The sequence below is a fragment of the Erithacus rubecula genome, assembly GCF_903797595.1.
Source record: "Erithacus rubecula genome assembly, chromosome: 10".
Classification (NCBI taxonomy): domain Eukaryota; kingdom Metazoa; phylum Chordata; class Aves; order Passeriformes; family Muscicapidae; genus Erithacus; species Erithacus rubecula.
In genome coordinates, this window is record NC_136662.1 from 21,448,465 (window position 1) to 21,474,636 (window position 26,172).

Sequence of the window (26,172 nt, forward strand, 5' to 3'; positions counted from 1 at the left end):
CTGAGAGCACAAAACCACTGCTGCAACACTGAGCTCCTCCAAAATACCATGAACCTCATGATATGGCAGAGTATTCTTACATCTTTTTTAGAACAGTAACATTTATTACTACACTGGAAAAAGAACTAACAACAAAAACCCAACAAGTAGTAATTTTAACACTAGAAGAACATGGATAGCGTGCTTAGGGAAATTAATATTGTGAGCATGTTTTTATTTATGATATGAACACTAAACTTTCTAGTAATTTCTAATGTATCAAGGTATTACTTTCTAGCAATTCCTAATACTACACTAAAATTGCCAAGCAGTCAAAGAAGAAAGTGCAAAACAGACTTTTTTCATCTTATTCTAACTACATTACAGTAAGCTGGCAATGATTCACAAATGGGAGAACAAAAGAATGCAAGAAATTGAGAAAGAGCTTCTAGAGAGTCTGAGAAGCTTCTTTTTTTTTTTTTTTTTCTTAGTGTGTGTCTGAGGAACCATCCAAAGTTAAAGGATGGATCCAAATCTTGGTTGAAGAAGAAAGTCATCATAGAAAGAAATCCCTGAGGGGACACTAAAACCTTGAAGAACACACCAGCTTTTTTTACTTACTCTTTAATGTAATAAAGGCAAAAATTTGCCACGTGAAATCAATAAAGACTGTGAAATCAAAATGGCAACCTCAAGAAATGCCAGCTAACTACTGACCAAACCCAACCAGACTCAAGGACATAAATGCCTATCAAACCTTAATAATTAAGTAATAAATCCCTTTAAATCAATATATTTGGAAGACTAATTCAAAATTATTAACAAAGCAGATAACACTCAGAATTAAAATACAGAGCACATAATATGTAAACATCAAGCACAAAATATTATTAATTGTTATATACTTCTCATGTATTTGCACTACACTCATATTTCAAATGCAAATATTAATTTGGAGAGAAATACCTACTGTATATGCACACACTGAAACAGTTTGCTCAGCTATACTGCATCAATGGTTATTTGACAAGTTATAGCATCACAAGCTGCTCATTTACATATTCACTACTCTCAGGTTTTTCCTTGAGAATAAATTAATAAAACAACTATTTGACAGATCCATACTAACAGCTTCTCCTCTGAATCACAAGGATACTCATAGTTATGCAAATTCAGTGTATAAATTATATACCAACAAAATGACATCAAAAATGTAAAAAAAATTCCTGTCTAAATCGAAAGAATGTGTAATATTTTTAACTATGACAATTAACACCAGCAACAAAAATTTAGTTGACAGAAAGAATTTCCATTTCATATTCATATAATAATTAGGGGAAATTCAGTCTCTGAAGTATTAACATGCACTATACTGTCACACAAGAACAGCTTTCAAGTATAATTCAACACTAAAAAAAAGCATAAAAAGAACAATAAAAGTTTCTGACTTGCAGTATTTTTTTTCAGTATTGCATTGTAAGGATAAAATAGCATTTAGCAAAGTCAGGCCAGATATTGATATTTCATTTAAACAAGTAGAATTTAAGAAATTCCTAAACTGTTTTAATTAAAACCTGCAAAAGTCAATAAAATAGAAGACGAAAGGCAGAAATGAGAAAGCAGTGCTAAAGAAAACATGTATGTGAACAACAAAAGAAAATCAAAGAAACAGAAGGAAAAAAACCTAAAAAATAAGATTAAAAAAATAAGAGAAAAAACACTGTTTACCTAACAAGCAAAAGGACCTATAGAGTTAAAAATTCTGTTGGGTGACTGTCGGATTTTGTAAGTCCTATCTGAGTGATCCTAGATCTAAAAACTGACACAAGGCAAAAGACACAAAATGAGAACTGATATTGATTTTCAGTTCCCATCTGATATCAATGTCTTGAGACAACAGATGCTTATTTCAGACTATGCTAAAATCATCCTCTACTTCAAACAGTTTGCACTTAGGCTGCAGAATAAACATTTAATCTCCAAGTTTTATTGTTCCTCACTTCAAATTGATCTTAAGAAAGAAAATTACCAAACACAATGTTAATGTAGTTCTCTTAGGGGAAAACTGTTTCTTTTTAGGTATTTAAAAAGCTTGTCTTACTGCTCATGATAACTCTTTGCATGGCTACTCTGCAGTGAGTTGAAAATACCCAGCACATGCACTTTCCACTCAATCTTTCATTTATTTATTTTTATTCAAGAAGAATTCTACTGCCTCTGTTTACAAAATTATTTTTTAAATTACACTTTTCCTGCTACAAGAGGCTTCCCACTGCTGCAGGATTTGAAAATACTGGTTTGCACCAAAGGACTGATGTAGATCCAGCCCTTGTAAAATGAAATTGCATTGGTGTTTCACTTCAAACACACACCCCTGATCTTAACCTGTCCAACTCACTGCACACTTCAGCTGGAGGATGAAACAGTCTGAGCAGGGAAAGCAATTACTACTAAGACCAAAGGAAAAGAGAAGATGCACAATTCTGAGATTTCAATTAATAAGTAACATTCAATCCACAGGACCAGCTAGAAATTGTAATTGTTTAAATGCCAACACAGATAAATATCAGAGATCTTTCCCATAAAGAAGTTTTCTCTGCAGACCTCTTATTGCACTGGCCTCTGTGCTAATGCAGCCACAGCAGTGACCTGCAACTTAGAAGGAGTGCAAAGGCATCTCCACAGCAATTCAAGTTCCATCTCAGTCTGTTGCTCTTAGTTCATCAAAATAGAAACTTTCAGCTCACTCCAAACCTCACAGAATGATCAAGAGAACTTACATATTTTCCACTGGCCTCCCAAGAGCCATCCTTGAAAAATTAACGTGGACCTGCCTGACTTGGAAGTTTACACCATCTTTCTGTGTCAGGGTGAGAAGTTTCACTGTATTGCTTTGTACTACAAAAAAAAGTGTCTTCTTCCACTCTTCTGTTGCTGCTTTTTGTGAATGTCAGAGCTTCTCCATTTTGTTTGCCTTAGTCCTGGCCTAGGCTGCCCTGTGGTCAGAGCTCTCAGCTGCAGTCTGGTCTTTTCTCTGCCAGCCCAAGGTCAATGCAAAGAATAGAAAAGAGCCAAGACCTTTTAAGCAGAGTGGGTGAAAGAGACTGTTAGTTATAGGTGAAACTGTCAACACACAAAACCCTCCACAGATTAATCCAAGCACTTCTTACACTCCTCACTTTTGAATTATTCAGGAATAAGTCCTTCTTGCCTTAAAAGAGGAACTTTGTGAGTAAGTACAAACAGAAGTTTATGCAAGACTCAGAGGGGAGATGTTGAACTGAAATTCAGCTTACAATTACAGAGAAATGAAAAACGGGACACAAAAACAGCTCACAATGTTTCTAAAATAAGAGTCACTGTGTTACTGTCGCTGAGTTCAGTTAAAATGTAACTTGTCATCAAGAATGAGTGAAATAATACCAATATAAAACCTTTCTGTTTCTCCTAAAAGAAACTGCAGAGATATTTGGGGTGCCCTGATGCTGTGAACAAAATAACTGAAATTAAGTTAGCCCTTGGGTTGTTGGGAGTAAGGTATGCACAGTTTTGCCATGTGATACCAGATAGACAGACAGACTTACTGCAAATGTATTAGCACATATTTGTAGGAAGATATCACTTCCTTACACAGAAATTGCAGAAAAATAGCAAAAAAATCCTTGTTCTTTCTACTATTCTTTCTCTTTTCTTTAAATGGTTGTTTCCAATATTTTGAAGGTTCTCAGCTAGTTTGTGCTTCCAAATTACATCACAATTTCTGAGACAACTACCAGGCATTAGACATAGCAGGTAACAGCTACTAGATAGGATCACCTTCCTAGGGACAAAGGAGTGCTCAGAGTTAAGGTCTTGGTACTAAATCTCTATTGTTCACACCTCCCTCCCCACTTTTCTGCACTTTCCATTAATCAGCAAGTTTAACCAAAATACATACTGCCTTCTAACCAAACCTAAACCTTTTTCTTTTTAACCTGATGCAGTAAGAAGTGATTCATGAACACACCGCTGGTTATTCATAAAGTTCTAGTTCCCTAAATATGATAAAGACAAAAACTCTTTGGTCATAGTTGAACCCCCTTTTCAGGCAGCACCCACCCCAAAGCTCTTCTAATCTTTTAATGGGGACACATAACCAGGCTCAACTCTGAATGGCATTTTCCTGACACTGCTGGTTGTCCTACTTTATCTTTACTACCTCTTTCTTCATTTTTAAAATATTTCTACTAGTCAAACAATACTTTGACTGGTATCTCAGTGTGATTTTGTCATACATGTGTGGTTTTGGGGTGACAAACCAGCTGGTTTGGATCACTCATGGTCTGAGGAGAAGCACATCAAGCCAGAAACCTCTGAAGCCAATTTTATGCCACCCACATAAAAATGGCAACACTGGACATTACTGGGGTTTTCTGTTTTGTTGATTGTTTTCCTAGGGTGGACATTGAAACACTGCCTACTTAAACCCATCCTACTGAGCTCAAGAGGAGAAGAAAAATGATGAATTGATTTTCTTTTTTTTTTTTTTTTTTTTTTTGCAAGCTCTGTTGATTTTGCGAAACAAAAGAGGGCACTGAACACAGAACTCACCTCCTTCTTCCTGTGCAGGAACAAGTTCTAAGGAGCTGGGAATTAATCTTTGGTCAGAAGATGGATGACCTGATCAAAAATGGGCAGACTTCATACAATAAGACACTTAAGGTGTGCTCATGTCCTGTGAACATTGTCCTCAGAAGGTCCTTAGACTGTTCAAAACCAACTCTGCTGATCTGACATGCAGGTAATCCCCAAATTTCACTCAGGTTGACAGATCTTGTGGCAGCTGCTCCTCTTCTGGAAAGTTTGATTTTCTCTTCCATTCTTTTTAAGCCTAGTTTGCCCCTATGGCTTTGTCCAGCTCTGTTTTAATTAGTTTGCCTCCACCATACCCAAAGGAGGTTGAACTTGAGAAATATCTGTACCCTATTTTTATTTATTTCTGTGTTCCCACCACAGTAGATGCAGTCTCAAATAATTTCTTGTGCCATGCCTACTGTGATGCTCCTCTAGTTGGAAACTGGGCAGTTTGATTGTCTATACATTAAATATGGATATTTACACTGCAGCTTTGTGTCATTTCCACTGTCCACCATCATCCCTGTGTAACTTCCAGTATCACTGCTTTCAAAACAAGGTACAAGTAAGCTCACTTTGGTGTGCTAATCTAAGCAGGGAAAAATAAAAGTAGATTTGAGGCTTGGTACAAACCCAAAAATTGTGATCAAACTATATAGTTAGTAAATTGTTTATCTAAATCTTTCATGTGTGATGAAAGATTATTATCATAATTCATTAGCAAATTACAGACTTTGTAATGCAGGCAGCCACAAATTTGGCTTTGTATCAATCAGTTGAGACCAGCTGGGTAGAAATTAACACAACTCTGGGATACATAAAATGAAGTGCTCTCTCATTTTTAATTCGCTGGAAACTTTGAAGGAAAGAACTGGAAGCCCTTTCAAAAATGTCAATTTTCCCTGCTTTTTGTAAATCACTCCATTTCACTGTAGAGATACAGAAATACAAATAAACATATGTGGGATGCATGTAAGTGAATACCACAGAAACTGCTCAATCAAAATAAATTCAATATAAAGTATATGTAAAGAAAAGCAGTGCAGTTTAAAAAACCCTTTCATTATTTCTGAGGCAGTCATATACACTCGTGATCACCAGAATTATTAAACAAACACAAAAGTGAATAGCCAAGCTACTCACAAGATACAATATTGTCAAAATTCCTGCTCTGAGCTTTCCCTGTCTACCAAATGACCTTGTACAAAAATGCTTGTTTTGATTATGTCTCCTTTGCCTAAGCTACAAGGCTGTGTATAGTGACAGCTGCATTTGGGAGCAACTTAAAACAAATTTCATTTTAGTGGCACCTAATCCAGAGACTGGTACAAGCAGCATGGAAAAGTCAGTGTCAAAATTAAACAATGAAGGCTTTTCTAGGAACAGATGCTTTTTCCCTGCAGCTGTAAAAACCTTAAAACAATCCTATGCCCCACTGTCTGGTCACGCAACTACCACAAAGCAAGGCATAAATTTTGCCACTTATTGCAAATATTTGCCGAGAGCTGCTATAACCCTTTTTAAAAACAGTAACAGGGATTTCTTGCGGGTGATTATGAGGCCATTTTATCCTTTAAATGAGTGCAAGGCTCTCCAATTGATGCCCACAATTCCTGGTAGAAAACCAAAAGGATAACTTTTCAAATTCATGTTTTACACAGACACAGGAATGTAACTGAAAAACCCTAAAAAACAGGTTTACAACAGAGATGGTGCCTGTGTCACTGAGATTTATGGATGGGACAAACATCATTAATTCATAGTTGGAACAGCAACTGAGTGTTTTCTTTGCATAGTAATTACCAAGATCATAGTGCAGCACTATCATTACACGGCTGCTTCAAGATACTTTTGACCATTTTGGTGGTGTGACTACACAACCACTACTTTAAATATCCTTATCACCACAATCATCCAAAAAATTACCTCTTTCTATTCAGTGAATGCAGTGACAAACTTCAAGCTCAAATATTAGCTCTTAGGAAACAACTTCTGTAACTTAATGAACATAAGTAAATCCTCAGTTCCCAATTAAGTGAGCAATTTACAATGTCAAGCATGTAGTTACGCTCCATATGAACTGATGGGGATTTTAGATTAGCTTCTGTTGTGTATTTAAAAGTGATAGCACCAACATGATTTACATAAGTAAAATATTTTCAAATATTTTCTCACCAAGCAAGCACTCTAAAATTGTGAAGTGTTTCCTTTCTTACCCAAGTTAAAAAAAAAAAAAATCAACTTTTCCTGAACAACAGTTCATTAGCACCTCACTATTTATAAGTATAATTGGGTTGTTTGATGAGAAAACATGAGAGAACACTGTGCCTACTATAATTTGCACAAATACAAATTTCATTGTTTGAAAACAAATCAGCAATTCAACGAATGTGTTTTTTTTAATATAAGTGTATATCATGCAATAATAGAAGTGATCATATTATAGTTAACACAGGATAGAAAGGTTAAACCACGTTCTAAACCACTTTAATTTACAAGCTGCAAATTAATTTTTTTTAATTGCAAAAAAATGCTAACTTGAATTTTTCATTTGTTATTCAACTAAATATAATTCACACAGATAACAGCACTGTGCTATTTAGCTGCAGAGTGCTGCTTTCCCACTCTAAATAGCACAGGAGCTGGGGACAGAGCTGTTTAATATGTTCATAAAGCTGCTTAGGTTTTCTTGTCATTTCATGCTAACACCTTTTTAATAGCTAGCATTATGATGGAAGCCTTGCATAAAAATTCACCAACCCGAAAGTAAAACACAGCAAATATTCAAAATCAGAATAGCAAGCAATGGTTTTAATTGCAGTTTTTAAAAAATTCAAGGTTTTAAATTAGGTCTTGATCCCCAAAATCCTTAGCATCCTTAAATTACATGAGCAAAGCCATTCAATTCTACATGATTACTTCTAAAATAAGGACAACTCACATGACTGAGCATTTACAGAGCCAAACCCATAACCAAAATTATAACAATGACTCCTCATTATTTTCAAATTCAAATAAATTGATCCTTATCCTTTGAGAGTTTCTCTCCTGCCCAACTTACACTTAGATATGGAGGGGAATAGAGACAGAGAAGGAGAGAAAGGAAAAAGAGATATAAACATACACACCAAACTGAGTACTGACAAACTGAACCTTAACAGATGTGTGACTTCTAATTAGTTATAATAATCTGTGCTATTGGAACCTGCCTGCCTTCCCTTGCAAATCAAACAGCTTCCTTTGGAGTTTTAAACTCTCTGGATCCTTCTAACTTTATGCAAGGAAAAAACCTTGCTTTCAGCATATTTTAGATAAACTACAGTGATAACTTTATGAAAGGAAAATATTAAATTATAATTATCCTAAACAGACACAGTCTTGTGAAACTAACCCTACATTCATATGAAAATACAAAGCATTGACTATAATGAATTTGATTCATCCTTGGACACAAAGCTTTACCACAGTAAACTCAGTCAACTGTTGCTCTTGCTTTTATATTCATAGTACTTAAATAGCGCACTTTAAAACAAAAAAAACTCCAATTGGCTTTTCATACATCCACCCTCCCCAAAAATAACGCACTTGAAAAACCCAAATGATATGAAAAGGCTTCAAGGCCTCTTTTCTCCTTTTCACAGCACTTTTTTTTATTTCTGTTTGCAGTAATCTGCCTTTCACTTTCTCATTGCTACAGAACAAACGAGGAGGCTCAGCACTTTGAAAAGGGGGCTCAATGTGTAATGGGTCCACTAGAATTAATTTAGTTGCACCAAATCCATTGAGCAGTGAGGTTTTTTTCTCTTCTCAAATCATTTTGAGTCGGATGCAGCCCCCAGCCTTTGTAATTCTAGTAAAGCACTTAAAGTGCACAGTAGGTGTTCATCAGGACCATCTGGTCAAAAGCAAAACAAGCTGCTGATTTTGCCTTTGAATAGAATGAAGCAAGTGTGAATTAGTCTCTTCAATTAGCACTATTACAACCTGTCAAGTGCATATTGTAAAACAGGATTATTACAGTATTGGTCACCAGTGCAATTATTTACTCTCTGCCTTTTCTTGCATATAAAAATGTCCATGTTTACTAGTTTTTAATAACTGAAGATCGTTTCTTTAATGATATGCACATCCAAACCCACCAAAATCAAATCACAGGTTATGAAACATATTCTGTCAGGAATACATTAAGTTTCATAATTAAGTGAGAAGTAGTGCCCTTTCTTTATCTCTTACTGCTGTTTCTGTTGCAGAAAAGAAAAATAGTTATATGTATTTTTCAACGGGGTATCTTCGAAACAGATCTCTCCAGTGATGTATTAAGATAATTTAAGTGCCTAATATAGTTATCACTGTTAAAAAGGTACCTAAAAGGTATTTTCTCTATTTCCCAAGGAATTTTCTTTTCATATAATTCCCAGCACATAATCACTTACAATAAGTTTATCAAGGATTTCTTTCAGCAAATACATTTTACTTAAGGTTTTTGGTTGTTTTGTTGTTTTGGGGGTTTTTTTTTTGCTGGTTTTCTATGATACAAAGGCAAAAAAACAAATCAAAAAGTTGATTTAGCTTTTTAAAAATAGATTTTTCTCTCCTCACTGAAAAAGTCAAAGCCTGACTTGCTAGCAGGTCCTCATTTACCACTGCAGAACACTGAGGCTATCACACTGATGTTTAAATTATGTATACTGCTGTTTATGACTTGCTATAAATTGAGTATAATTTTAGGATGACAGATTTCTTTAAAAAGCAAACAAAATGCTCAAATTTCACAAAAACAAACGGTTCTCGAGTACAATGAGGACAGTAATGTATTTTAATAGCTTGTCTGATACTAGGAGTATTTATACAATAGAATGTTTGTGCATCTCCTATTAAATCCAAAAAGTGCTAGTTACTGATTTTTAGTACAACAGTAGTTTTCAACATTTTTAAAACGAGTACAAAATGTCAAAATATAAACCAGCTGTTTCTGAAACTATTAATATATGTGCCATATTTTGGTATGTCTATTTCTGGTAAATGTATTTTATTGTAATTATTTAGCTGCAGCATTAAAAAGAGTAACATTATTTATATATGCATTTCATGTCTCCACGTTGGTGTCTGACTTTTACTTTAAATTATCTCAATCAACAACAACTGTCTTGAAAATATTTTGTTCACACACCAAAAAACAGATCTGAAAAAGGTACAAGACCTTCAACCAGATTATTTTTCTGCCTGCTGCAGGTAATTCAGCTCAGCTTACCTATATTTATATATTACATTTATTTAGGCCTTTTAAATTATGCTTCCGCCTGCATGTTCATAATAGTCATAATAGTGATTTTGCATCTTGTTTAACATTCACCTACTCCTGAAAAAAGTTTATAGAAATTCATCACAAAGGATTTGATTAGGGTGTATCAACACAGAATTTACAGTTTATCTCAGCCCAGGCAGTTGTGTGCACAAATAGTTCCTCCTCCTCCTGCCTGGAGGGCTATTGGATACATTGCTTTCCATATTCCACCTTAGCCAGGAAGTCTGCAGGGAACAGAGAGCAAATATATTACCTAGCACAGGTGACAGGGATGCTGAGCAGGCAGCCTCTGCTGAAGTTATTGGCTAAAGGAACAGAATAAAGAGCAGAGCTGTATTTAGAGACCCATCCTCTCTGCATTGTTTGCACAGATTTTATGTTTTACCAAGAATTCTAGTGCCTAGAACATGCTCTACATAGTATTGTCAACTGGAATTTGCAGTTACAAAATAAGATCACCAATCTGTAAGGGGACTGAGGGTTCTGCATATTTAACTTATCCACCCTTTAGCAGCCACAGCTTGTGTACACTGGATATTTTTGCAATTCTGCACACAGGAATGACAAAAAGGCTTCAAAGTCTGTATCAAAAGAATAAAATAGGCAAATGCAAAGTCCTTGTTTTTAATGGAACAATCCAGTTTGTTAAAAATGTTTGATTATTTTTTTCTGTGTCACTGATTAAAACAAAAAGTGTAGAGCACATTATTGTGACAGGAACTCAAGTCCGTTAAGTTTTTCACAAATTAGTTTGTCTGCTCCAGCATCAGAATACAAACTTGCTTTTAACACACATTTAAATATTCCCCCTTCTGAAAAAGGCTTTCCTTCATTTCTGTTAAATAATGACACTACAACTTGCAAAAATGAAAAGTAATAGAAATGTTCATTTCTAAATGAGAACAAGTTGATAAGAATAGATAGAAAATAAATTATCTCGAGTGTGGCAATGCCTTGTACTAATTTATCACAGAGCTTCTCAAACCTAAAGTTAAAATCTCTCCAATTTCAAACAACCTCTATAAATTATCTTAGTAGAATAAGGAACAAGTCTTCAGACAGAAAACTCCTTTTAGTCTTGTGTTAGGAGCTCAATTTGTCAAATTGTCTTTATTTTACCATCTAATACACTGGAAATGTATTCATTTACATGTATTCAGTCTCCTAACTGGCACAAACCCTACCAATTTCCAATTTAAAAATGCAGATCACGGACAAAAGTAACCATGATATTTCCTAGAAGAAGTATCTGCTCAGAATTAATTTAATACTGCAATTTTACAAGAACAATTGAATGTCAGAAACCTGTGACACAGATTAATTTGCAATTTAGACCATCGTGCTATTATAACTTTCCAAGTTAACTACTCCCCTATCTAGCTGAAAAAAAAAATAAAATCAAATATACAGAATTTTTGACAAGTTCCATTTAATTTTTTATTTTATTTCCAAAGATTCTGTGAAAGTTCATGATCACAAAACAATATAACTGAATGTAACTTAAATTTTTTAAGATGAGCAATCAGATCTCAATATGTAAAAAGTTAGCTATTTTGATGAAGAATGTTAAAAAAAAAAAATTAAAAAAAAAAACATTTTCAAGCACCATCCAAAATCCAACTATTAAAATTATACGTAATAAATTTTGGAAGCAGACATGAGCACTATAACATCAGCCTTCTCTCAGATAATTTTTTGTCACATGGCTTCCCTGTTAAACATCACGATTTCTTTGATAAAACAATTAATCCAAATATAATTTACTATTAAACATGCATTCTAAACAATAAAAAGACCAGAGAACTGCAGCAATAGTAGTTTAGGAAAGCACAGCTGTGAGCTCACTGGATTTTGCATTTAATACCTTGCAAAACATTTCTGCCTTCTGAAAGGATGGTGGGGTTGAGTTTTTGGTGCGAGTTTGGGGGGTTTTTGAGACCCTTGGAAAAAATATCTATGCCTTAAAATTCACAATACTAATAACAACACCACACTGAACCAGTAGCCCTTGAGAGACAGTTGCACCCAACTGTGGCAAGAAGTAGAACATTTCTAGAATCTTAAATATTTCTTTTAATAATTGATGTAGTCATTTTGAATCTTTCTGCATAGGATATGGCATGTGAGTAGATTGCATTAACACTGCTTAAACATTTCAACTTGTCAGTATGGCCAAGTCGATTTCTGAAATATTTGCTGTATTTTCCCATCGAAACAGTAATAAAGGTAGAATAAATATATGCCACTGCTTTATAATCACTGAACATTAATGAATATTTTATGTCTTTTTAAATCTCCCTGTTTAATTTAAAAGGGTGAAATTAAGTCTCCTCCCTGCAATATGCCAATTATCTGTAAATCAAACAATAACTTGGCCATTATAGTCCTTTTTGTTAATATACCAGAAGCTAATTTGAAAACACTGAGCGGCATTTTTAGGTAATAATTGAATAGTCCTTCCTGCCCTCTTGTGGTTGGCAACTGCATCACTGAGCTTCTCCACCATTACAAAAATACACCAGGAGGAAAGTAAACTATTAATTTGTTAAAGTGTGAACAAGAGAGTGAAGAGAAAAAAAAAAAAAAAATCTAACAGTCCCAGGAGAGGACAGAGACAAAGGAGATGAGGAATGATACCAACAATTCCTCCAAACCACAATGACTGGCTAGATTTGTTACAATGATTACTCTATGCTAAAGGAAAAAAAAAATTAAATTAAGAAACCATTAGGGAGTTAACATTCAAAACAGAGCTTGTTTTCTATAATTAGACAAATGCTCACCAACCCTTTTACCTCAGTGAAATCCCCAGGGATTTCCAGGAGCCTTTGCACAGACAGAAATGTTCACCTGTTCAGCACCAGCTGCACAACAAGGGCCAGAGAGCTCGGTTCATTCTAGTTTTGAATTGGTTTTCACAATCTTAGACACTCTCTTGGGTGTGACACTCAGATACAAGAAAGGCAAAGAAAGGTTTTCTGCTCATGCTGGTTTTGTGGTGGTATGGTTTTCATTTTGGTTCTTTAAGGGAAAAATCATAATTCATTTTTAAATTATGTTGACTTCATATGGCAACCTGATGATTATAACCTGCCATTAGCAACAAACAAGAAAACTTCAGTGCATGGAAAGGCAGCCTAGATCCCTGTCACAGCTTTTTGCTTCCTTTAAGCCAGCAAAGACCCATCAGCAAAGAAGTAAATGATACAGCACTGATAAAAACCAAACAGACAATACATATATATGTGTTTTCTTTTAGAATCTCACTATTTTAAAATTAAAACCACATATTTGGATGATTTATTTCCTTAAACGTTCAAATTCTTTATAATTCTAGAGAGTCAAAGCTCAGCCCTTCAAAAGTCAAACCAATTCAAGTGTTTGTTTATCTGTATTATCACAAAAAGCAAAACAGAACTTACTGTAGTAGATCTAAACATAACAAGTAGAAATCAGGCTTTTCACATGGGGGAAAGATCAGAATTTAGATCTTAAGAATAACAGGATTCACAATGAAAACAGTTAGTGATAATTTTTCATTGTTGTATGAGATACTACTCCTATAGTTAATATTGCAGAACTTAAATTAAATCTGTCTACCATGTGACACAAAAAACTTAAAAAAAAAATCTGTTCAAGCTTAAAAGATTGAGAGAAGTGGCAGACCAATAATAGCAAACATACATTTAATTTGAAAAGCAAACATTCAATCTTAATATTTTGTAATTTGAATTCTGAAGATTCACATTTCTAGATTGTTTGTCAAGTTTCCAGAAGGCAGTGAGTTATATAGAAAATAACATCCACAACATCTACATTAGACCAACCATGGAGCACAAGACAACAACCTTTGGGCTTGGATAGGAGTTTTAAAAATATGCAAGGGACTGCTAATTCCGAATTCAGAGAGTCCACTCACATCAGAGATATTTGATCCTTTAGGACTTAATTCTGCTGAAGTTCTCTCCAATATCACCCCTTGCTGGCCATTCCACAGAACGGCAGCCATGTCCATCACACACAAAACCATTTGGCTACCAGGCCAGTAAGAATCACAGCACTCCAACAGCAACCAGCACAATGGCTGAGGTGCTACAATATGGAGATGGAGCTGGTTAAAAGAAGGGAAGACACAGGAAGCTTCAAGGGGCTTCAAGTAAAATGCAATTAGAATAACTCAATAAATACTGTTTGTGTGTTTTGCTAATGCAATACAAAAAGAAACATCCTTTCTGTATAATTTATTAGAACACCTTTTTCGAACTGAATTCTTTAATCAAATCACAGCAAATCTTGATGATCCATTTGAATAAAATTACAAAGACTAATAAAATACAGGCATATCCATCAAGACTATGCAAACCTCCTTTAACAGAGCTGGCATTAGCTATAATGAGCTACATTTATTCTTCAGCTGTGAAACAGCACTCACCTCCTGAATGGTACTGCTTCCTAAGAAGTTGAGGTTGTACTCCCGCTGGACTTCTCGATGGGTGACAATCAGCATGAAGTTTTGATTTAATGACTCCTGCAGGGCCCTGAAATGGTTGAAAGAAAAACAGGAAAATCAGGGATAAGCATGTTATAGCTTGTTTTACAGTTAGATGCAAAAACCCCAGGGTACCCTAAACTCTATATGGACAAGTCCAGGCACAACATTATCATCTCTCTTTTCACTCTTAAATGCAAGGAAGCCTGCTGAGAATGACCAAAGGCCATTCCTGAACTCCTTCCTTAATAAGGTGACTGCAGCCTTTAAAGCTCTTCTAATGTTAAGTATTTTCAAAATGGAGAGTCCCATTATCTTCACAAACATTGGGTGTATTTAGCACTCCTAATGCCATTAATAATAGGCTTGTCAGTGTATTGATGGCCAGACCAAATATCAAGCTATGATGCACATTAAGAACTGATGGTAAGTAGAACAAGGCAAAGCATGCTCTTGCTTCTCTAGGGTTACCTGAAGCAGAAACCAAATGGAAATTCTTCTGTTCAGTTTCATTTAAAGCATATACAACTCAGATAACCAGAACTGGAAAAGTAACCACAGCAGAATTTCTCACGTGGGAATTGAACATTTAGAAAAGTTAGTTCTGCTCACATTGTTTTAAATGTACATTACAGAGGTTTTAATAAAAATTTTAAAATAAAATCAAATTTTAAAAAAGCAAAATCTTAAGATACAGTTCAAACAGGCCAACTATATCTTCATGTTGTTACAAGCTCGGGGCTCTTTTTCTGATTTTCCTGGTAGTAAAACATCTGGATATTAGAAAGGCATCCTGATTGCTAAAAACTTCAGCAACACTGTACCACAGCTTGGATTTCTGAGCAATATTTATGCAGACTAGACTTATTCATTGGCCCTATTCAATTCTTTTTTTTCTTATCACAAACACTTATAAGAATGACAGACCATGGATTTTTCCTTCACATCTTCTTATTCCATGACACTTCAACATGCCATTCCACTTAGCAGTAAAGGACAAATTCTGAATGCAGATCAGCACAGCTGATACAGGAAGACAAGAAAGACTCCTATATCATTTGAGACCTGATTTATTAGTTTTAACTCCTTCTGAAATTACTCATCTGCTGTTTTGCTATTCAGATGGGAAGGAACTCATACAATACTCACTGGATGCTTTAGCAAGAGATACACAATTTGCTTGAACATCTCAGGGAAATTTATCTTACAAAAATATCTTCACTCAGAAATCTAATTTGGCTCCTGTGACATCTCAATAATCACATACTACAGAACAAAATCATGAAGTGTTACTTCTAGTCTTCTATGGTTTTCCAAAATGGAAAATAAATATAACTCATTGTCAATGCTAAGTAAGATTATGTGCATGAGAGACACCACAAATGATAACTGGAGTCATCGACACTGAACATGTATTTTTCTGCACTTTCACAAGATTTTCTACAAAAGGCCTACAAATTTTTTTAAATACTTAACAGTCCTTCAAAGGAGAGGAAAAAAAAATAAAAATAAAAAGAGGAGTCTTGAAAAGTTGTATGCCTATTTTCAAAGGTAATTCTGATTGTTAGTAAGTTTCGCATCCCCATAACCATATTTTCTATTGGCAAACGTTCAGTAGCAACTAAAATATTCTGCTGTGCTTTTTCACATTCTGATTCTTTATTTGTTTTCAGCAAATACTGGAGGCAAATGACATATTTAATTGCTCTGAAAACATTAATTACTGCATATGTGAATGGCTCTGGATTCCATACAGACTCACACAAGGTTCTGTTATAGCTAATTTTGACTCTATCTGAAAATCTGTAGATGCTAACTGATAACATGACTCATGTTTTCATTCTTTAATTGATGTAAACACAGAAGGAAACAGGACAGTCTGATCAAACCCTCAGTCTCTCCACTTCTGCATGATCCACACACTTCAGTACAACTCAAAACACAGCCTGCTAATAAAAAGCATCAGCTCATAGGAAAAGTTTTCCACTTATGAGAGCAGGAAGTATTATGGAAAGGAAAAAATACTCTTCAAACAAATTTAAATGAAGTGCCTAAAAATTAAAAGCTTTAATTTTTGAACTAACAATTTTGACACCTCTACTTTTGGGATTTCTAAGCAACACAAGCTGAATGTTGTTAACAAGCAAATTCTCAGCACACATTCATCGACAAACAGAGTGAAAAAGAGGCTGAAAATTAAGATGGATAATAAAAAAGAACATGAAAAAATGGAGGAAAAACTGGGTTTGAAAGTGTTAGCAAATATAGTGCATGGCCAATTGTTCGCTTTTTCTTCAGAAAAATAACAAAATTAGGAAGATTACTTCTGCTTACACAGAAATGGACTGGCCAACTGCTCCAGTCCTTGGAGTTCCTACATCAAAATCTCACAAGGTCTGACAGCTGTAAAGCCTGGAAAGTGTCCACTAGAAAGTCAAAAGGAGGAGGAATTGAAGGCACATCTGATGGGTCACTCATGCCAGTGCTGGTGCCCACCCTCCTCTGTGGGATGGAGTTGATTTTTGTCCCTCCCATAATCATTTACTCCAGCAAAGGGAGATGCAGATTACCCCAGATTACCTACCCAAAATTTGTATTTCAGCCATTAAGCCAATGACAAATTTTACAAAATAAATGTTTTTAAATGACATTCTCACTGATACTAAGCTGAAGCTTATTCCTTTTTAGGTCCACACAAGAGTATTGAGAAGACTGACTTTGAATACAATGCACATCTCTAAAATTTGGCTTCAATGTTTGCAGTTGTTTAATTTTCCTACAAATGTTATAGTTGACTGCAATAACTTTGTAATATAATAATTTGACCACCAAGCAAAATAGCTATATTAAAAGGGGGGAAAAAATCAGGATCAAACTCTAAGTCCCATTAAAGACAAGACAGATTTTTTTTCCCTTCTTTTTCATTGTTGCCAGCAGTGCTAAAATAATCCAATTAATCTGAGAATTAATTCATGGGAAAACTAAATTCTAGAAAGAGGACTAAAGCAGGCCACTCTTACCATTACCAGATCCATTTTTCCCCTACTGCAAACCCCAGCTTTCAAAAGCATTTGCTGATAGGTGATAACTCTGCCTTTGCAAATTTTTACCTTAGCTGAATGATTCTGCACTCACTATGCAGCACAGATGGCAAGGAAATCTGCATTTTTGGACACCAATCCTCCATTTCAGGTACTTTGCCTACACCCAGAAAAGAAGCCCAAGAACAGACAAAAAAAAATAGACCTGACCATGGTCACTGCCCTGACCAATTCTAGCAAGAGACTTGGACACACAAAACAGATTGGTTCTATCTATTGATTAAGTGATTGCATTAATGCTCTGATTTTTTATATGATACTTGGCTTTTCAGCAGCATTTTTTCTTTGAAATTTTAGTAATATTTTAGAATTTTACACCAAAAGTAAATCCTTAATCAATGATATAAACATGCTCCTCTTCATTTCAGTTTCTATGAAATACATTCAGTATTTCCTACTGGGCAATATCTTTCTCAGTCACACAGAGATTTCCTCCAAAAACCTCTGATTTTTATATAAACAGGTATGACACAAGGTAATTAACATTTCCATTTTAAACTTACAGATTTATACAAGCTCATGTCAACAGAAGTCCAAATTTACTGTAATTACAGATTATTTACATTAAAACAAAATAAGAAATCAGTATGTAAATGTAATGTTTGTTGTAGCTAATGCAGCAGGAGGTGGTAGATTAGGTTCAAACAGCAATCAGTTAGCAAATCTGGCTAACATGTAAATGAGCAGAAGCCCTTTTGTTTACATTCTATTGCATTTTAAACTTCAGGATTTTTAAACTGTCTCATGAACAGATGTGAAAATAAAACATTAATCTTACCATTCTTATGGAAGCTTTCAAAGTAACTAAAGCAAGGCACTGCTCCTGTCCAGCTAAGCAGACAGGAGCAATAATTGGAGTTGCAGGTTACATGGTTCTTAATTAACACTATGCTACAGTTGATAACGTACAACACGACACTACATCACCACCACTGCTCTGCATGATCTAAAGCAGAGGCATTCTGCAATATATGGGCCTACTGCTTGAAAAATGGGATCTGTGGGGGTTTTTTTATCCACACAGATGACTACACTTGTTAAACAAGGTATAATCACTTAGCAAAATTGCATTGTATCTAATAATCTCCATGGAATGCACCTGGGCTTTTAATGCTTTTCAACTTTCCAGTGATTCATCCATCAAGTGTAATAAAGTATCTTTGACTTACAGCTATTTAGAAAAAAAAAAAATTATATCCATTATAATGACAACAGCAACAAAAAATTATAAAGAGCATCTCCCAGAATACACAGGATAAAAAGGAGAGAATCTGGATGACCCAGCTCCATGGCCAGACCCTCATGCTCACACTTTTCATGCTTTCCTCTTACACTCTCCTAAACCTATTTCCTGAACTGGGTATTGTCAGCCTTCAATAAGCATCCAAGGCAACAAAGGGAAGGAATTGCACACTGAGGAAGTGATTAGTCTAATCTGACAAAGCTGGTGCAAGGGATCTACCCCCATGGACGTTTAATGATGGACAATCTTTGGGATCTTTCCTTTCAAGATCTCTTTCCAAGGGAAATCACATTCTTCTCCATCCACCTGGTAACTTCTGCTCCCGTCTGGTAACTTTTGAACATAGACACTGGTTTAAAGGAGGTCTCATAGTGTTAGAAAGGTCTCAAAGATCAGGTATAAATCAACAGCCAGGAGGAGGAAGGCCACCCAAATTACCACCCACTTCAGTAAAAGGCTGCTTTAAAAGTGCAATATTTTATACCCATCCATCACCTCTGGTCAGTGATCTCAAAACTACCCACAGAACATGACTTCTTTCCTTTGATACTGCTTGACTGCGAGCTGGGGAAGAGATGCGGGGCAGGCTGATACTCTGTGCAAGGTGAAAAGTATTACACAGGTGCTACAAAAAAATACAAGAAGACCTGGATGCAGCATCAGAGGTAGGTGAGATGATGGGAAGCATGGAAAGAGAAAGCTGATTTACTGCAGCTGCTGGATGAGGCAGAAATCAGATTTCATTATGTCCACAGCTCACAGAACATGTGGTCATTGTTCTGGGTATCATGCATGGATAAGTATGGCTTTGCCAGCTGAAATTGTGGAAGCAGGGTGGAACCATACAGGTGGTATTTGACATTTAAATTTAATCTTTCCACCTCAATTTACTAGCATGCAGTAGTAATTCACTGGGTTTCTATTACCTATAAAAGCTTTAGGTAGGCCACTGATGAACAAAGATACCCTAGGAGATTTTTGTTTGTTTAAACGGCAGGATCACTTTGCCATTACATTTAGATGCTGGTTTTAAGTCAGTTCTGGGTTAAGCTCATTCAGTCTGTCACAATAAACTTCAATGCCTTCAGATCAATATGTTGGAAAAGGATGTTTCAGACAGTGTTCTGCCTCACTATAAAGAACAGACAAAAATAGGAGCTTACAGAGCTGAGGCCAGACTGTTCCTTTTAAGAAGGGCATATAGATAAAATATCACATACTGAAATCTCAGGCTTTTCAAATATCACTTTCTGGAGATATTCAAATCACGACTATTTATCTCTAGTTCAAAACAGAAGGCATTTGAAGAAAACAACAGATGAACTCCCAGAGCAAGAGGCAAAGTTCCTCGACATCCATTAATAATAGATGTGAGCACAGCGCTTTTAAAAATTGTGGGTAACAAACTAATCTGAATAATAACTGACCTAACAGTAGGCAGTAAACAGTGTAACTGGGTTTGGTACATTGCTTCAATTAGATGTGTTTTGATCTGCATAGATGCTTTAATTGGAGGCAAGCCTCCCCTTTCATCTAGAATTTATGACTTCAGGGAGATGATCTAGCCTTCAAATTATCCGTGTTTAAATAGCCACTAATTAGTCATCATTTGCTGTCCCAAAGCTACCAACTTTTATCTTAAAAATATCCAGAACTAATCTCCACTATGAAACAAATATAAACTATAAAAGGTAACAACTACTTTGATTTTATCAAGTGAAGTTCTTTAAAACCATTAATCCATTAAAAAAGAAAGGCAAAGAACAGTTTTTAAACAGTTTGTTGTTATATACTTTACTGCAGTTGCAATAAACAACTCTCTTCAGACTCCAGTTTTCTTTCCGGAATTATAACATTCAAACTACAATATACAATTACCTGGCTAAAAATTTTTGAAATTGGAAATGAAACAATTAGCAGCTGTAGTGTCTTTTCACTGTTCTTCAAATATCTGCTAAGGCACAATGGCTTATTGTCCTCACACACAAATACAGCTCCTGTTTGCACATACAGTTCATGCACACCACCCTCTATACCAGTGCCACTATTCCCTCTCTTACTGCTCCTTTTTTATCAATTATTATTTTTATAATTCATATCAGCTTTCTTATCTCCTCCACAGACTACATGCTAATGTGCACAAATACCTTTTAGCAATATACCAAGTACTTTCAGTCATTAGGAAGGCAGATACTAATTTCTATTTATTCTCAAAGAATTCCTCACACCAGTAACACAACTGCATTTGTAGAACATTCTCCTGTCACCTACAACGGCAGAAAGCCAAGTCCCTCTTCAGACAACCTGAAATCCATGATATTTTGCCCAATTGCAAAGGCATCCCAGCGCTGGAGCAGCTCCTTTCACAGGCTCAATTCCTGTGCACCCTCTAGCGGCTACCGAGGAAAATTCCCTTTTCCCTGCCAAACAGCACGTACAGGGAAAGGGAAGAAAACCAACCAAACCAATTGCTAATTACTTTATAAGATATAACACGGTTTCATTTTCAAACCTTCACAATATTCCCCGAGAACAGAAAGAGACCTGGGGGTGCTGGTGGACAGTGGCTGGACAGCTGTGCCCAGCTGTGCCCAGGAAGGGCCAGTGGCACCTGGATTGGACCAGGAGTAGGGCAGGATCAGGACAGTGACTGTCCCCTGTACTCAGCACTGCTGGGGCCACACCTCCAGTGATGTGTCCAGTTCTGGAAGCGGCTGGAGCAGGGCCAGAGAAGGGAATGGAGCTGGGGAAGCGTCTGGAGGGAAAGTCCTGGGAGAGGAGACTGAGGGAGCCTGGGGTGCTCAGCCTGGAGAAACCCTTCAGCTCAGGGGGGACCTTCTCACCCCCAAAACTCCCCCAGAAAGAGGCTGGAGCCAGCTGGGGGTCTGTCTCCACTGCCATGTCTTAAGGGGAAGGATGAGAGGAAATGGCCTTCAATTGCAGCACAGCAATCCAGATTGGGTATTGGAAAAATATCTTTTCTTGAAAGAGTGCTAGTTAAATTAAAGTCATCACATCTGAGAGACGTAAAATTCTGTATGTACCTAAGAGGTTCATGTCCCCCCCAAAGATTCAAAACCTCAACAAGCTTATTTTCAATGAGATTCTGAGTTAGTTCACCCCAATAGTCACTAGTGCAGTGCAAAACTGACTGCAGATTCCTGGAAATACACACATGGCCTCATAAAAACCACAAAAAAAAAATCTAAACCATACAAATAGAATTTATGGCCAAAAGACTTACCCAGAATGACTTGAAGAAGGAGGAGGCAGGTCAGGTGTTAGAACATAAAGACTATTATTTTTTGGCAAGTGTAGACTTTTTAAAACAGTCTGAGGAGAGAAAAGTCATTATAAATATAAAACATTCACCAATTCTGACTTTTTTTTTTAATTGTAGGTATATATTTACAATATCACCAAATATTTTCTATCAAGATAGACTTCCTGTTACTTCAAAATATCATTTTTTTAGGTGACCCATATTATATACAAACCAAAGACAAACTGATTTGTCCTGATTTTATTTTGCAGTGTTTTAGATTAAGAGTTCTTTGTGTGCCACCCAAGACATCTGACACTGTTTGAAACTAACAATTCTTGCATTGTAATCCCCACCCACAGATGCTCAGTTTGAAACTGAGTTCAGTTAACTGAAAACACGCTTGAGAACTTACACTATCATCTACATCTCCAGTCTTCCACCCTTTTAACAGCATTTTAGATGCAGGAATCTGAAGTTCATTTTCTAGAATATGTTTGATATCTCCTAGAAAGAAAAACAAAGGGAATATATAAAATATACACATTTACTGCTTTATTCAAGCAGCAATGAATTGTACTCAAAATATCAAGAGCAAGGAAAAATTTACTATGAGGAGTAAAATACCTTCAAATAGTAAAGGACAAATGAAGCTTAAAAAAAATCACAAAGCATGAATGATTGGAGAATCACATTGGATTGGAGGATTTGATGGTCTGGACACATATACTGGTAATTCTATACTCCATATATACTGGATACACATATTTGTAACTGTGTGCAATCTGGAGCCCCAGACTTCACCAGCAACAAAGAGGGTGCATATTTCTGGTACCAAATTTCATTATCATTAGTCCAGACCTAAGGAACTGGAATATTCACACTACTGACTACTCTGACAGCTTTTTCAATGTTTTGTATATTTTGATGCTCTTCTGCCCCTGTAGTTATTACAGTCATAAAATAATTCAGGCTGGAAGGTACCTCTGGAGCTCATGTGGCCTAAGCCCAACTCAAAGGTCTAATTAAACCAGTTTAATCAATAACTTGTCCAGCTGACTCTTGAAGTTTGACACCTTTTCTGGCCAATCTGTTTTAGTACTTCACCACCCTCACAATAAAAAATAAAAAATCCTTTTAATTAATGTGAGTTTTTAATGTTGGTGCCTATTGCCTCTCATTCTCATGACCTCCAAGACAAGCCTGGTTCCACCTTCTCCATGTCCTCCAGCAGGCAGCTGTAGACAGAGATCAGGTCTGAACTTCCTCTTTCCCTTTTCCCCAGGCTGAACAAATCCTCTCCTCTGTGCCTCTCCTCCTGTTAACCCAGAGCTCCAGACCCCTGAGCAGACTTACTGCAGGATGCCAACATCTTTCTTGCAGCAGACACCTCAAAACCCAGCACAGTGTTCCTGATGCAGCATGGCAAGTGCTGAATAGAGGGAAATAATTATTTCCTGGGATCCACCAGCTACATTCTTGCCAACAAAGCCTGGGATACAGCAGGTCTTCTTCTGCAAGGGTTCATTGCTGAAGCACTCAAGATCCCTTTTATTAAATTGTTTTCTAGCCTATCAGCCTTCAGCCAGCTATCAGGTGGGATAACATGGAGTTCTCCCATGCCAGATACAGGACTTCAACTTTATTTTCTTGGAATTTCAGGATGCTCCTGTCAACCCATGTCTCCGGGCTGTCCAGAACCTGCTGAACAGCAGCCCTGCCCTCCAGAATATCAGCCACTTTCTCTGAGTAGATTAAGATTTATTTTGGTCAGTTTTTTATCCAGCTTTTATCTTAACATTATGATTAGAAAAATACAACAGCAGAGTATATCAAAGGCCTTCCTAAAACTACAGTGACATTCTCTCCCCTTGTCAAATGAGCCAGTCATCAAATTGTAAAAGGCAAATAATGCTGACAGATTAGGTACAATTTGCCTTTAGTAAATCCATGCTGGCTGCTCCAAATCCCCTTCTTTTCTCTCCCGTGCTCAAAAAGTGCTTCCAGAAAGATCTATTCCATAATCTTCCCACAGACCAAGCTCAGCAATCACCACTGAACACATGTTCACATTTTCCTTAGCCTTTCTTTTCAGGCTGATGTACTTACAGAAACCCTTCTAACTCCTCAGTGGTTTCACCTCCACCTGAGCTCTGGTGTTTCTAACTCCAAACCTGCACAACTCTGTGCTCCTGCTGGCCAGCCCATCACTACTTTCCACCTCTGGATACTTTGATTTTTAATTTAGCTCAGTCAGAAATGCTTTCTTCTTCTGTGCTGGCCTTCTGCCATGCTTGCTCCTCTTCCATGTTGGAAGGAATTGGTCCTGTGCTTTGAAGAAGTTGTCCTTGAAAATCAACCAGCTCTCCTGGGCCCCTGTGTCATCCCAAAAAACCAAAAAGTATTCTTTCCTCAAGTCCACAGCTGAAATTCTAAAATTTGCCTTGCTCACTTCTCCCAAGACTTCAAACACAGGCTGCCCTCCATCTTTATATCCCAGGATACAGAAGTTCTGCACAAACTGCTTTCTGCCCTACAGCTTTCAGTTAAAATTCAGTTTTTAAGAAGTTAATAAGAAAAGAGAAATCAAAGTGGTACAGCCGGAAAATTCTGATCTGATCAGATTTTGATGTCGGATTTCCATGGATGTCACCCAGCACAAAGGAAAACATGGAACAGCCATCGATAATTCAAACCAGTCACCGCTAGGTGGCGCCAGCCAACACCAAATCCATTGCCGAAAAGACAAGTGAGGATCGAAAGTTCCAATTTCCAAATTTCATCCCAAACAAAAGGCTGCAGCACAGAAAATCGCTTTCATCAACTATTTCTTCATGTAGCTCCTTATTTGGATCTGTATAAGCTCTTTACTAAAAATAGGAAAATGAAAATACTTTTCTTTTTAGCAAAGTAAATTAATTCCCAGATTGAGGAATGTAAAAAATAACATGCTCTGCAACACTAGCAATAGCATACCTCCACCATACTGCTTCAAAATTCACCAATTTTAGGATAAAGACAATAAAACTGATAGAATTTCTCTTAATTTGAATGAGTCAAATAAAAATTGAACTAAGAAGAATGCAATGATGTTCTTCACACCAGGAATTCTCTAATCTTGTCACTAATCCTGTGCAGAAAGAGATGCCATACAGATTCAAAGAGGAAATGCAAAGATCATCCGCTTATAAACAGCTTGCAGCTACACTAATCCTAACCCAAATTACACTTTCATGCCTCAACTTAATCATTAATCTCCATTTTGTTTCTGATGCAAGTTCATAAGAAAACTAGATTTAAAAACAAATATTTGCTAGATCACTAACCTTTACAATGGATTAGTGAAATTTTGCTTTTTTAAAGCTGCAAAGAGATTTGAAAATGGTTAGTAGCTGTGGAGGCTGCATTTTCAGGGAGATCTTTTCTTTCTTTTTGAGGGGTTTTATTCTGCTTTGCTTTAGGATTTGGATTTTTGGGGGTGAATCTTTTCAGTTCGTCTTGGTAACGATTTGACGAGAGCGGCTTTCATTTCATTTTTACAAATCCTTACCCACTGTGGAGCTGTCTTCAAGTACTACATCCACATTTCTGTCTCTGTACTCAACCCTGAAGTCAAGCATTCGAGGCTGTCTTTCCACTATTTGTCTAGATGGCACTACATGGCGAAATGCTGAGGAGGAGGAAGGAGCTGAGGAAGCTGCAGCAGAGTGACTGCTGGGGCCATAGGCTGGTCCATGCAAAGTCTCTACACCGTACTCACTGAAAGACAGACAAATAAGGTGATTTCAACACAACAGCTTGGGATGTCTAACCAGAAATTAGGAAAGGAAAATGACAGTATTATTCACTTACTACAGTCCAGCAAACACCTCTTGAATTATTGCTGTCATATCTGAAAATGCTGCTCATTTAAAATGAAAAAATAACTTATGTATTAGCAATTTAAACATTTCAGGGCTCAAGAGTCCTATAGGAGATCAGCACTACTGATGAACAAGCATTTAACATCCACTATGTAATTAATACCAGAATTATCTAGAGGAGAAGGATTATTTCCTGTTCCAGGAGTGTTCTGACCATATAAAATTTGCACCATGGCAACAACCAGCTTTCTATATCATTGGGCTAGTATCCAGTGGAAATCAGAATAAGAAATACAGCTCAAAATTCTGCACACAG

General features: G+C 36.4%; 1 protein-coding gene across 1 annotated transcript in view; it reads right to left on the bottom strand.

The window, feature by feature from the left end:
- Positions 1-26,172, bottom strand: part of FAF1 (Fas associated factor 1) — a 148,881-nt gene that overhangs the window by 88,382 nt on the left and 34,327 nt on the right. The window contains 4 exon segments of the mRNA XM_079314543.1: positions 14,331-14,436; positions 21,976-22,064; positions 22,409-22,500; positions 25,544-25,752. Of these exon segments, the coding sequence (XP_079170669.1) occupies positions 14,331-14,436; positions 21,976-22,064; positions 22,409-22,500; positions 25,544-25,752 (496 nt within the window).